This window comes from Leucoraja erinacea, unplaced genomic scaffold (assembly GCF_028641065.1).
Source record: "Leucoraja erinacea ecotype New England unplaced genomic scaffold, Leri_hhj_1 Leri_1306S, whole genome shotgun sequence".
Classification (NCBI taxonomy): domain Eukaryota; kingdom Metazoa; phylum Chordata; class Chondrichthyes; order Rajiformes; family Rajidae; genus Leucoraja; species Leucoraja erinaceus.
The window spans coordinates 1-12,500 of record NW_026575568.1 but is presented as its reverse complement, the minus strand read 5'-3'; the positions used below and the strand labels follow the sequence as shown (position 1 = coordinate 12,500).

Here is a 12,500-nt window from a genome sequence, read left to right as displayed (position 1 = left end):
GAGGGAGAGGGAGAGGAAGAGGGAGAGGGCGAGGGAGAGAGAGCACACGATGGGCCGAATGTCCTCATTCTGCTCCTATAACCCATGACACCCATCTCCAGCCCCTTGTTTCCACACCTGGGCTAGCCTGTAGCCCCCGTCACACGTCACAGGCCTGTCTGGTCCCTGGGGACGGGCTCAGCCATGGTTGGAAGGGGAATGTACTTACTGGATCACCTCCTGATGCGAACGATATGGACTGCATGTGGTGGTTGGCGATTATCTGCCAAGAAAAGGCATGTAGTTTAGTTTAGCGCGGAGACAGGCCCTTCGAGTCCGCGCCGACCAGCGATCCCCGCACACAAGCACTATCCCCCCCACACACACACACACACACACTGGGGCCATTTATAGGACTATGAGGGGGAGAACTGGATATTTTTAGTGCCTTCCCTCACAGTGAATTCTGCTGTGGGGGGACGTTTCATGTTGATTTCTATAGTGTACTGTGTTCTGTGTCTTTTTTTCTTTGTCTCTTTTTTTGTTTTGTATGGATGTATTGACATTTGATCTGTTCAATTAATTTAATCAATCTCTGTAAAGCACTTTGTTTCAAATATTGGTTTTGTTGAAAAGTGCTATATATATCTATCTATATATATATAAAACTCAAATCCGTCCGCCTGCAGTACGGATCCCTTCCTGCCTTTCGATTCGTTGACGGCTGCTCCTTACTATCAGCTTCCAACACACTTCGAAACAAAGTTGCAAGACAGGAACACTGAACTTTTCACTGCTGCATCTCCGATGACCTCTCTTGGACCCACAATACCTCTACTCTGATCAAGAACATTCATCAGCGGCTCTTCTTCCTGAGGGAGACGGAAGAATGGTGGATCTGTCTCCTCAGATCCTGGTGGAACTCTACCGCTGGGGAGCAGACCCAGAGCATCCTTACCAACTGCATCACAGTATGGTATGGCAACTGCTCTGTCTCCGACCGGAAGACATTGCACAGGGTGGTGAAAATTGCCCAACGCATCACCGGTTCCACGCTCCCCTCCATTGAGTCTGTCCAAAGCAAGCGCTGTCTGCGGAGGCCGCTCAGCATCGCCAAGGACTGCTCTCACCCCAACCATGGACTGTTTACCCTCCTACCATCCGGGAGGCGCTACAGGTCTCTCCGTTGCCGAACCAGCAGGTCGAGGAACAGCTTCTTTCCGGCCGCTGTCAATCTACTAAACAACGTACCTCGGTGACTGCCAATCACCCCCCCCCCGGACCCTTATTATTTTTTTTTTATTCAAATCGTTTGCTATGTCGCTCTTCAAGGGAGATGCTAAATGCATTTCGTTGTCTCTGTACTGTACACTGACAATGACAATTAAAATTGAATCTGAATCTGAATCTGCAGCAGGCAGGGGAGGTGCAATTGAGAGAGGCAGGGGAGTGCTGGAAACTTACATTTGGCAACGGCTTCAGTTCCATTGGAGGAGACGGGTGCATGGTGGAATATTGGGTTGGGGGAATCACACCATTGGGGGAGCAGACCCAACGGGTCTGCACTTGGTCTAGTATATATATATATATAAAAATTATTTATTTACATTTACACCAAGCCGATTAACGTACAGGCCTCTGCAGTCTGTCTGTGTATTTATTTATTTTTTGTCCCGTTGAGGGTTTAGTTTGTAGCGGGTTTTTAAATGTGTATGTGTGGGGGGCGCGGGGGGGGAAATTTTAAATCTCTTCCCTGTATGGGGACCCGACCTTTTCCCTGTCGGATCTCCGTTGCCGTTGGGGGCCTAGCGCCGTGGAGCGGCCTCCAACCGGAACGACCTGGAGGCTCGAGTCACGGAGTCGTGGAGCTGTGGAGCTGCCTCCGTGGAGCCGGCCGGCTTCGGAGCGTGGAGAGTTGCGGTGGCGCCCGGTTGCGACCCGACTCCGGGAGCTCGCGGGTCCCCGGTGGGAGACCGCTTTGGCGACTTCTCCCGCTCGAATTGCGGGGTTGAGAGTGACCTGGAGCGGGGCCTTACATCGCCCGGCGCGGCTTTAAATTGCCACGGGACTTGCTAGCGCCCGCCGGGGGGCTTTGACCTCGACCGGGAGAGGAAAGGAGAGCAGGGGAGAGACAAGACTTTGCCTTCCATCACAGTGAGGAGGAGATTCACTGTGTAAATTGTGTTAAGTGTGTGTCTTGGTTCTTTTCGTGTATCTGCAGAAACCAAATTTCGTTTGAACTTCATGTGAGGAAATCAAAGATCTCGGAGAAAACCCACGCTGGTCACGGGGAGAGCGGGCAAACTCCACACAGACAGCATGGAACCAACACTCTCACTCACCCACACACACACACACACTCTTTCACACACACACACATTCACACTGCAACACATGCTTTCTCTCACACACATACACAATCACACTCACACAAACAATCTCAAACACACATACTCTCTCTCACATACACACAGGCGCACACACACACACACACACACACACACATACACACAGGCGCACACACACACACGCACACGCACGCACGCACACACACATTGTGTAAGATAGAACTGCAGATGCTGGTTTTAAATCGAAGGTAGAAACAAAATGCTGAAGAATACAAAAGTCTGAAGAAGGGTCTCGACCCGAAACGTCGCCCATTCCTTCTCTCCAGAGATGCTGCCTGTCCCGCTGAGTTACTCCGGCATTATGTGTCTACACTCAGACACAGACATACACACACACACACTCACTCCCTCGCACACACTCAGGCACTTGCACACACTCGGACACACACTCAGATACACACTCAGATACACACACACACACACGCTGACCCACACAGACACACTCACATACGCACAAAGAAACAGACATACACACTGTCACACACACTCAGACATATATGCACACTCAGATACACACACACATATGCTCACACTCTTGCACACTCAGGCACATACACACACTCTCACACACAGTCAGACACATATGCACACTCAGATACACACATATGCTCACACACTTGCACACTCAGGCACATACACACACTCTCACACACACACACACTCAGACACATACACACATTCAGATACACACACTCACACACATGCAGACCCACACAGACACATTCACATACGCACACACACTTACACATGCACAGGCACAGACAAACACACATACACACTCACACACACACTCTCTCGCACCCACAAACACGCACACATTCTTTCACACACACACACACACACACACACACAGTGACAATGACTACCACAGCTCGGCGCTGGCAGGCAGCAACTCACCTGCTTGCAGTCGGGGGCCATAAGGTTGAGGCTACTGGTGGTGATGGTGAGGGTGATGGGCAGGCCGGCAAACTGCAGGTTGCTCTTGCCCAGGATGGTGCTGAGGGAACGGCTGGAAGGCTGCGGGAACAACAACGCGCATGCCGTCAACATCACCCCCCAGTATTCAAAAACTAAAATAAATAAACTCTTCCCCAATGTCTCACCCATTTGTGATAAATGTCAGGTACAAGAAGTTAACATAGCGCACTCTTTTGTTTTCTGTACAAAAATTCAGGAACAAAATATTTGAAATCTTCACAAAATTATTTAAAACAAAACTTCTACCCAGAGTAGAATGGATCATTTTTGGAATATCGGAAGGTAACCCTGAATTAAATATGTTTCAAAAGAACTTACTTAATTATGGGCTAATAATCGGAAAAAAGCTTATACTTAAATTTTGGAAAAATGCTCCAATTTTTACTAGAATGTTGCCTGGGTTTCAGCAACTAAGTTACAGAGAAAGGTTGAACAAGTTAGGGCTTTATTCTTTGGAGCGCAGAAGGTTAAGGGGGGACTTGATAGAGGTTTTTTTAAATGATGAGAGGGATAGACAGAGTTGACGTGGAAAAGCTTTTCCCACTGAGAGTAGGGAAGATTCAAACAAGGGGACATGACATGAGAATTAAGGGACTGAAGTTTAGGGGTAACATGAGGGGGAACTTCTTTACTCAGAGAGTGGTAGCTGTGTGGAATGAGCTTCCAGTGAAGGTGGTGGAGGCAGGTTCGTTTTTATCATTTAAAAATAAATTGGATAGTTATATGGACGGGAAGGGAATGGAGGGTTATGGTCTGAGCGCAGGTATATGGGAGATTATGTGTTCGGCACGGACTAGAAGGGTCGAGATGGCCTGTTTCCGTGCTGTAATTGTTATATGGTTATACCAACAACAAAAATGTGGATTTCAAACATGTTCGAAACGTTACACTTGGAAGAGATGAGACTCCTCCTAGCAGGTAAAGCAGATCACTTCCAAAAGACGTGGTCTGCATTTATGGAACTATTACAAGCATAAGGTACAATAATAAGTTAAAATATAAAGGATACCAGGATCGGGTAATGGGGGGTATAAAATACATTTTTAATAAAAACATGGTTGGTATATCCTTTTTTGCGGAGTTTTGTGTTACAATAGAGCGACTGATTTTCCTTTTTTTCCCTCTCTTTCTAGGGTTTTAATTACTTTCTTTGCTTCCTTCTCTAATTCCTTCCCTAAGGGGTTCTTTTCTCCCAACACTTTCCTGCACCTTCACGATTCTTGCTTACTTTCCTTACTTCTTTTATTTCTTTCTCTTTTAAAGCTCAAAAAATGAAGTGGTACAACATACAATTGCGTACAGTTTTGGTCTCCAAATCTGAGGAAGGACATTATTGCCATAGAGGGAGTGCAGAGACGGTTCACGAGACTGATTCCTGGGATGTCAGGACTGTCTTATGAAGAAAGACTGGATAGACTTGGTTTATACTCTCTAGAATTTAGAAGGTTGAGAGGGGATCTTATAGAAACTTACAAAATTCTTAAGGGGTTGGACAGGCTAGATGCAGGAAGATTGCTCCCGATGTTGGGGAAGTCCAGGACAAGGGGTCACAGCTTAAGGATAAAGGGGAAATCCTTTAAAACCGAGATGAGAAGAACTTTTTTCACACAGAGAGTGGTGAATCTCTGGAACTCTCTGCCACAGAGTAGTAGTTGAGGCCAGTTCATTGGCTATATTTAAGAGGGAGTTAGATGTGGCCCTTGTGGCTAAGGGGATCAGGGGGTATGGAGAGAAGGCAGGGATGGGATACTGAGTTGGATGATCAGCCATGATCATATTGAATGGCAGTTGCTGGCTCGAAGAGCCGAATGGCCTCTACTCCTGCATCTAATTTCTATGTTTCTATCATATTGATTGGCAGTGCTGGCTCGAAGGGCCGAATGGCCTACTCCTGCACCTAATTTCTATGTTTCTATGAGAGAGACAAGACTTTACCTTCCATCACAGTGAGGAGGTGATTGGAGATTCACTGTGATGGATGTCGGTGTAAATTGTGTTAATTGTGTGTCTTGGTTTTTTTTTAACGTTTGAACTAAGGTTCAAATGACAATAAACGATATTGTATTCAAGAAGGAACTGTATATGCTGGAAAATCAATAACCCCACTCTCACCATCGATGGCACCACTGTCTCTCCATCTCCCCAGGCGTGATCTTTGATTCCACCCTCTCCCTTGAGCCTCACATCCGCCATGTCATTAAAACCTCCTTCTTTCATCTCTGCAACATCGCCAAACTCAGACCCTCTTTCACACCTCCCGCTGCTGAAAGACTCATCCGTGCCTTCATCTCCTCCCGACTGGACTACTGCAGCTCACTTCTCCTTGGCATCAGCTCCACCTACATCAACCGACTCCAACTGGTCCAAAACGCAGCCGCCCGACTCATCACCCACACCAAATCCTGGCATCAATCACATCACTCCAGTCCTCAAACAACTTCACTGGCTTCCCATCTCCCACCGGATCACCTACAAAATCCTGGTCCTCACCTACAAAGCCCTCCACCATCTGCTCCAAGCCCTTAACAAAACTAAACTAGTGTACGGATGATCGCTGGTCGGGGTAGGCCTAGGGCCTGTTTCCATGCCATATCTCTAAACTAACAACCGCAGTCTGAAGAAGGGTCTTGGCCGAAAACGTCACAGAGTTACTCCGCCATTTTGTGTCTGGCTTTGGTGAGCACCAGCGTCCACAGGCCCTTCCCGAACCAAACCGTCACAGAGCCCCAGTTCTTCCAAGGTGCTCCTGTGCATCTGAACTTCAGACTGAGCCAGCGCGCATTAAATAGTCATGATGCTGTTCCCACAGTCAGATAAAGTGGTGGCTCTCCCATCTCCCCTGGGCCTGCTCTCACCGAGGGCCCTCTGTGGTTTTAAGCTTCCTGTTTGCAATCACCTGTATCGATCTGAACGCACAGTATCTCTCGAGCTGCATACCAACCCGCCCATCTTGCAGCCTCTCACCATCAACCTCTGGTCAGCCACGAATAAACACCTCAGCGGCACTTCAATGCCACAGAGGGCTGTGGAGGCCAAGTCAGTGGATAGTCTCAAGGCAGCGATCAGCCAGATTCTTGATTAGTACGGGTGTCAGGGATTGTGGGGAGAATGGGATCGGGAGGGAGAGACAGATCAGCCGTGATTGAATGGCGGAGTAGACTTGATGGGCCGAATGGCCTAATTCTGCACCGATCATAGAAACATAGAAATTAGGTGCAGGAGTAGAGGCCATTCGGCCCTTCGAGCCTGCACCATTCGCCATTCAATATGATCATGGCTGATCATCCAACTCAGTATCCCGTACCTGCCTCCTCTCCATACCCCCTGATCCCCTTAGCCACAAGGGCCACATCTAACTCCCTCTTAAATATAGCCAATGAACTGTGGCCTCGACTACCCTCTGTGGCAGAGAGTTCCAGAGATTCACCACTCTCTGTGTGAAAAAAGTTCTTCTCATCTCGGTTTTAAAGGATTTCCCCCTTATCCTTAAGCTGTGACCCCATGTCCTGGACTTCCCCAACATCGGGAACAATCTTCCTGCATCTAGCCTGTCCAACCCCTTAAGAACTTCGTAACTTTCTCTACGATCCCCCCTCAATCTCCTAAATTCTAGACCGTATAAACCAACTCTATCCAGTCCTTCTCCATAAGACAGTCCTGCCATCCCAGGAATCAGTCTGGTGAACCTTCTCTGCACTCCCTCTAGTTCTGGACTTCCCCAACATCGGGAACAAGTGTGTGAAAAAAAATGTTTTTCTCATCTCGGTCTTAAAGGATTTCCCCCTTATCCTTAAGCTGTGTGTGTGGCCCCTTGTCCTGGACTTCCCCAACATCAGGAACCATCTTCCTGCATCTAGCCTGTCCAACCCCTTAAGTTCTCCACCACATCCCCCACCTAGACTCTGCTCCTTTCCTAATGGGATCCCTGCTCTGCCGGCTTGATGCCTGTCATGGCTTTAGTGCGGGGAGAGAGCACATTAAATGGCACCGAGATGAAATATTCACGGCAATCAATGCAATTAAATATTGAGAGCACGAGCTGGAATTGCCTATAAATAATGCTTTTAGCAGCAGTTCCCACAAGGCCCGGCCGATTCCATCGCAGTTCGGAGGGCGGGAAAGCAACTCGGCTGCTGACTGACGGGAAACAAGGCCGTTCGGCCCAGTCCCCGCTAGATCCAGAACCAGGGGCCACACACTGTCTTAGAATAAAGGGGAGGCCATTTAAGAACAATCTTCCTGCATCTAGCCTGTCCAACCCCTTAAGAATTTTGTAAGTTTCTATAAGATCCCCTCTCAATCTTCTAAATTCTAGAGAGTATAAACCAAGTCTATGAAGAAAGACTGGATAGACTTGGTTTATACTCGCTAGAATTTAGGAGATTGAGAGGGGATCTTATAGAAACTTACAAAATTCTTAAGGGGTTGGACAGGCTAGATGCAGGAAGATTGTTCCCGATGTTAGGGAAGTCCAGGACAAGGGGTCACAGCTTAAGGATAAGGGGGAAATCCTTTAAAACCGAGATGAGAAGAACTTTTTTCACACAGAGAGTGGTGAATCTCTGGAACTCTCTGCCACAGAGGGTAGTTGAGGCCAGTTCATTGGCTATATTTAAGAGGGAGTTGGATGTGGCCCTTGTGGCTAAGGGGATCAGGGGGTATGGAGAGAAGGCAGGTACGGGATACTGAGTTGGATGATCAGCCATGATCATATTGAATGGCGGTGCAGGCTCGAAGGGCCGAATGGCCTCTACTCCTGCACCTAATTTCTATGTTTCTATGTTTCTAAGACTGAGGTGAAAAAAAAAAACCTTTTCACCCAGAGAGTTGTGGAATTTGTGGAGTTCCCTGCCACAGAGGGCACAGTGGAGGCCAAGTCACTGGATGGATTTAAGAGAGAGTTAGATAGAGCTCTAGGGGCGAGTGGAGTCAAGGGATATGGGGAGAATTTGTTTAAGAAGGAACTGCAGATGCTGGAAAATCAAAGGTACACAAAAATGCTGGAAAAACTCAGCGGGTGCAGCAGCATCTATGGAGCGAAGGAAATAGGCAACGTTTCGGGCCGAAACGTTACCTATTTCCTTAAGGGTTTCGGGCCGAAACGTTACCTATTTCCTTAAGGATTTCGGGCCGAAACGTTGCCAATTTCCTTACGGATTTCGGGCCCGAAACGTTACCAATTTCCTTAAGGATTTCGGGCCCGAAACGTTACCTATTTCCTTAAGGGTCACTGTCCTGCTCCATGTTCCATGTGGATACAGCGTTATAACTTAACAATATTTAGAGATTCACCTTCCTTCTCCTCATCGCCCCTTTTGCTCCGGGCACTGCTTCACAGACCACGCTGATTGCCTCCCTGCAGGAAAGAAATGCAAGTCATATCATCCACATCAACACCATTCAATTCCCAACTCCGGATCAAGTCGCCAACTGTCCTGTATTAGCCGGGACATCCCGTATTATGGGTCCAATTGGTTTAGAAACATAGAAACATAGAAATTAGGTGCAGGAGTAGAGGCCATTCAGCCCTTCGAGCCTGCACCAGCACCGCCATTCAATATGATCATGGCTGATCATCCAACTCAGTATCCCGTACCTGCCTTCTCTCCATACCCCCTGATCCCCTTAGCCACAAGGGCCACATCTAACTCCCTCTTAAATATAGCCAATGAACTGTGGCCTCAACCTGTGGCCTCTGTGTGAAAAAAGTTCTTCTCATCTCGGTTTTAAAGGATTTCCCCCTTATCCTTAAGCTGTGACCCCTTGTCCTGGACTTCCCCAACATCGGGAACAATCTTGCTGCATCTAGCCTGTCCAACCCCTTAAGAATTTTGTAAGTTTCTATAAGATCCCCTCTCAATCTCCTAAATTCTAGAGAGTATAAACCAAGTCTATCCAGTCTTTCTTCATAAGACAGTCCTGACATCCCAGGAATCAGTCTGGTGAACCGTCTCTGCACTCCCTCTATGGCAAGAATGTCCTTCCTCAGATTTGGAGACCAAAACTGTACGCAATACTCCAGGTGTGGTCTCACCAAGACCCTGTACAACTGCAGTAGAACCTCCCTGCTCCTATACTCAAATCCTTTTGCAATGAAAGCTAACATACCATTCGCTTTCTTTACTGCCTGCTGCACCTGCATGCCTACCTTCAATGACTGGTGTTCCATGACACCCAGGGTTAAATTGGTTTGTCACGTACGGGATCGTTCCCTTGTCCCGTATTTGAGCGCTACTACTCGGGTCGAGGGGACCCCGCCTCACCCGTCCCGACGTAGTGCAGCCCGTGGAGTGCAGCAGCAGCGCCTCGCCAGTGGCCCTGATGGTCGGCAGCCCGGCCACCTGTCCGATCTTTGATCCTTCACTTACCGCCAACACCACCACTCCCCCCCTCCTTCTCACGGCCGTTCATGAGTTGCACGGGGCGACGGATTTTGCGCGCAGTCCCCCCCCCCCCCCCCCCCCCCCCCCCGGGTCCAAAACTCCTCAGCTGGCCCCGCCGGCTGGGCTTAACGTGCAGTCCAGCGCACCGGGCCAACTCACCATTCACGGCCGATTCAGTCAACGGATTGCCGTGTTGGGAATTTGTCCCGGGTTTTGACCCAATTGTCCCTTATTTGGGAGACGGCGGGACAGTTGGCCGCCCTGACCGCGTCCCGCACGGATCAGACCCACGCTGGGCCCAGTGAAGAAGAGGGGTCACCGCAGAGCCATGCTGTATCAAATCCAGTGTTAAAACGCATTTGTACTCCCTGGCTTTTGACCATGCCTGAGGCTTTGCTTCTGTTTGTGGTGTTTTTGATTGATGTTTCTTTATTTTGCATGTCTTTTCCTACTATTTCTTTTGATTGTTATTTTTGGTGTGTATTAACTTTTTTGTCAATGATTAGTGATGTACAGCACTTTGTTGCAGCTATGTTTGTTTTTAAAGTGCTCTATAAATAAAATTATTGTTATTATTATTATTATTATTATCTAGGGGACCTGCACTGGCAGCAGCCTCTACCTACAGCCTGTATAGAAACATAGAAACATAGAAATTAGGTGCAGCAGTAGGCCATTCGGCCCTTCGAGCCTGCACCGCCATTCAATATGATCATGGCTGATCATCCAACTCAGTATCCCGTACCTGCCTTCTCTCCATACCCCTGATCCCCTTAGCCACAAGGGCCACATCTAACTCCCTCCTAAATATAGCCAATGAACTGGCCTCAACTACCCTCTGTGGCAGAGAGTTCCAGAGATTCACCACTCTCTGTGTGAAAAAAGTATGTCATTTCTATCTTTTTAAATTATTTTTAGTTAGTCTAAAGTCTGTTTTAGGGGGAAACTTTAACTTCTCTATGTGGGGGAGGGGGGCAGGGTAAAGGGGGGAAACCGTCTCCCAGTCTCTTCCTGGCGGGGACGCGACTATTTCTCCGAGTGGCGCCCTCGCGCCCCCACCTCGCGCCCTACCAGCTGGATCGGAGCGGCCTTTCCTGCCGGGGACCGGGAACCGGACCAGGGCTGGACCTGATGACATTGAGGGTGCCGACCTTAAACACAACTCAGGCCTGATCCACTGAGTTACTTGGTACACAAAATTGCTGGAGGAAGTCAGCGGGTGCAGCAGCATCTATGGAGCGAAGGAAATAGGCAACGTTTCGGGCCGAAACCCAGAAGGGTTTCGGCCCGAAACGTTACCTATTTCCTTAAGGATTTTGGGCCCGAAACTTTACCTATTTCCTTAAGGATTTCAGGCCCGAAACGTTGCCTATTTCCTTAAGGATTTTGGGCCCGAAACGTTGCCTATTTCCTTAAGGATTTCGGGCCCAAAACATTACCTATTTCCTTAAGGATTTCGGGCCCGAAACGTTGCCTATTTCCTTAAGGATTTCGGGCCTGAAATGTTGCCTATTTCCTTAAGGATTTCAGGCCCGAAACGTTACCTATTTCCTTAATGGTTCCGGGCCCAAAACGTTGCCTATTTCCTTAAGGATTTCGGGTCCGAAACGTTGCCTATTTCCTTAAGGATTTCGGGCCCGAAACGTTGCCTATTTCCTTAAGGATTTCGGGCCTGAAATGTTGCCTATTTCCTTAAGGATTTCGGGCCCGAAACGTTGCCTATTTCCTTAAGGATTTCGGGCCTACTAACCAGTGGATCATTTTTTTTTGTTTCGGGTCACCGCGGAGCGGACGATGCCGACCTGGGTCGCCGTTTGGAGCTCCGGAGCGTTGGGCCGTTGCTCCAACATCGTGGAGCTCTGGTGCGGAGAGCTTCCAACGCTGGGCGGCGCTGAACGGCATCGTGGAGTCCTGGGGCGCCTTGTAGACGGTCTCCAGCAGCAGTCTCCACCCGGCGCGGCCTACGGACATTGGGAGCCGCCGACTCTGGTAGGAGGGGGCCGACTCTGGTGTCCACGCCGCTGAGGACGTCCCGCAGCCCCGACGTCGGACTGGTATCACCCCGGCGAGCGGTCCTGAACATCGGGCCGCCCGTAGCGGCAACTGCGGAGGGCTTGGGGAGACACTGACCACGGGGAACAGTGGAGGAAGAAGACTGACTTTGGTGCCTTCCCACACAGTGGGAAACTCTGATTCTACTGTGTGGGGATGTTTTTGTGTTAAATTCTATGGTGTGTTGAGTCCTGTTTATTTTTATTGTATGGCTGTATGGAAATTTCATTTCACTGTGCCATCTGGCACATGTGACAATTAAATCTATCTTGTATAAAAACATAGAAATTAGGTGCAGGAGTAGAGGCCATTCGGCCCTTCGAGCCTGCACCAGCACCGCCATTCAATATGATCATGGCTGATCATCCAACTCAGTATCCCGTTCCTGCCTTCTCTCCATACCCCCTGATCCCCTTAGCCACAAGGGTATCTTGTATCTTGTATCTCTAAACTAAAACAAGCGATGGGGCTTGATCTACACACAGCAAGATCCCACAGACACCATCGTGCTTACGACCGACAGGGATTTAGATTTTTGTTTCCCGTTTTTAAAATTTTAATTTTGACCGTAAAATGTGCGACTCACCTTGTCACCTGCGTTCTGGTGTTGAAGTCTAACGCTCTCATCGACTGAAGTACTTCCACACAACCCATGTACTGGAAGACAAGCACAAAGCAGCGACTGACAAACAGAACTCAT

At 48.7% G+C, this 12,500-nt stretch overlaps 1 protein-coding gene across 1 annotated transcript in view; it reads right to left on the bottom strand.

Moving 5' to 3' along the window:
- Positions 1-12,496, bottom strand: part of LOC129715661 (SHC-transforming protein 1-like) — a gene marked incomplete at its 5' end in the record, with an annotated part of 27,465 nt that extends 14,969 nt beyond the window's left edge. Inside the window, 4 exon segments of the mRNA XM_055665518.1 lie at positions 209-262; positions 3,285-3,404; positions 8,658-8,721; positions 12,387-12,496. Coding sequence (XP_055521493.1) covers positions 209-262; positions 3,285-3,404; positions 8,658-8,721; positions 12,387-12,496 — 348 coding nt within the window.
- Between the last annotated feature and the right edge of the window lie 4 nt (positions 12,497-12,500).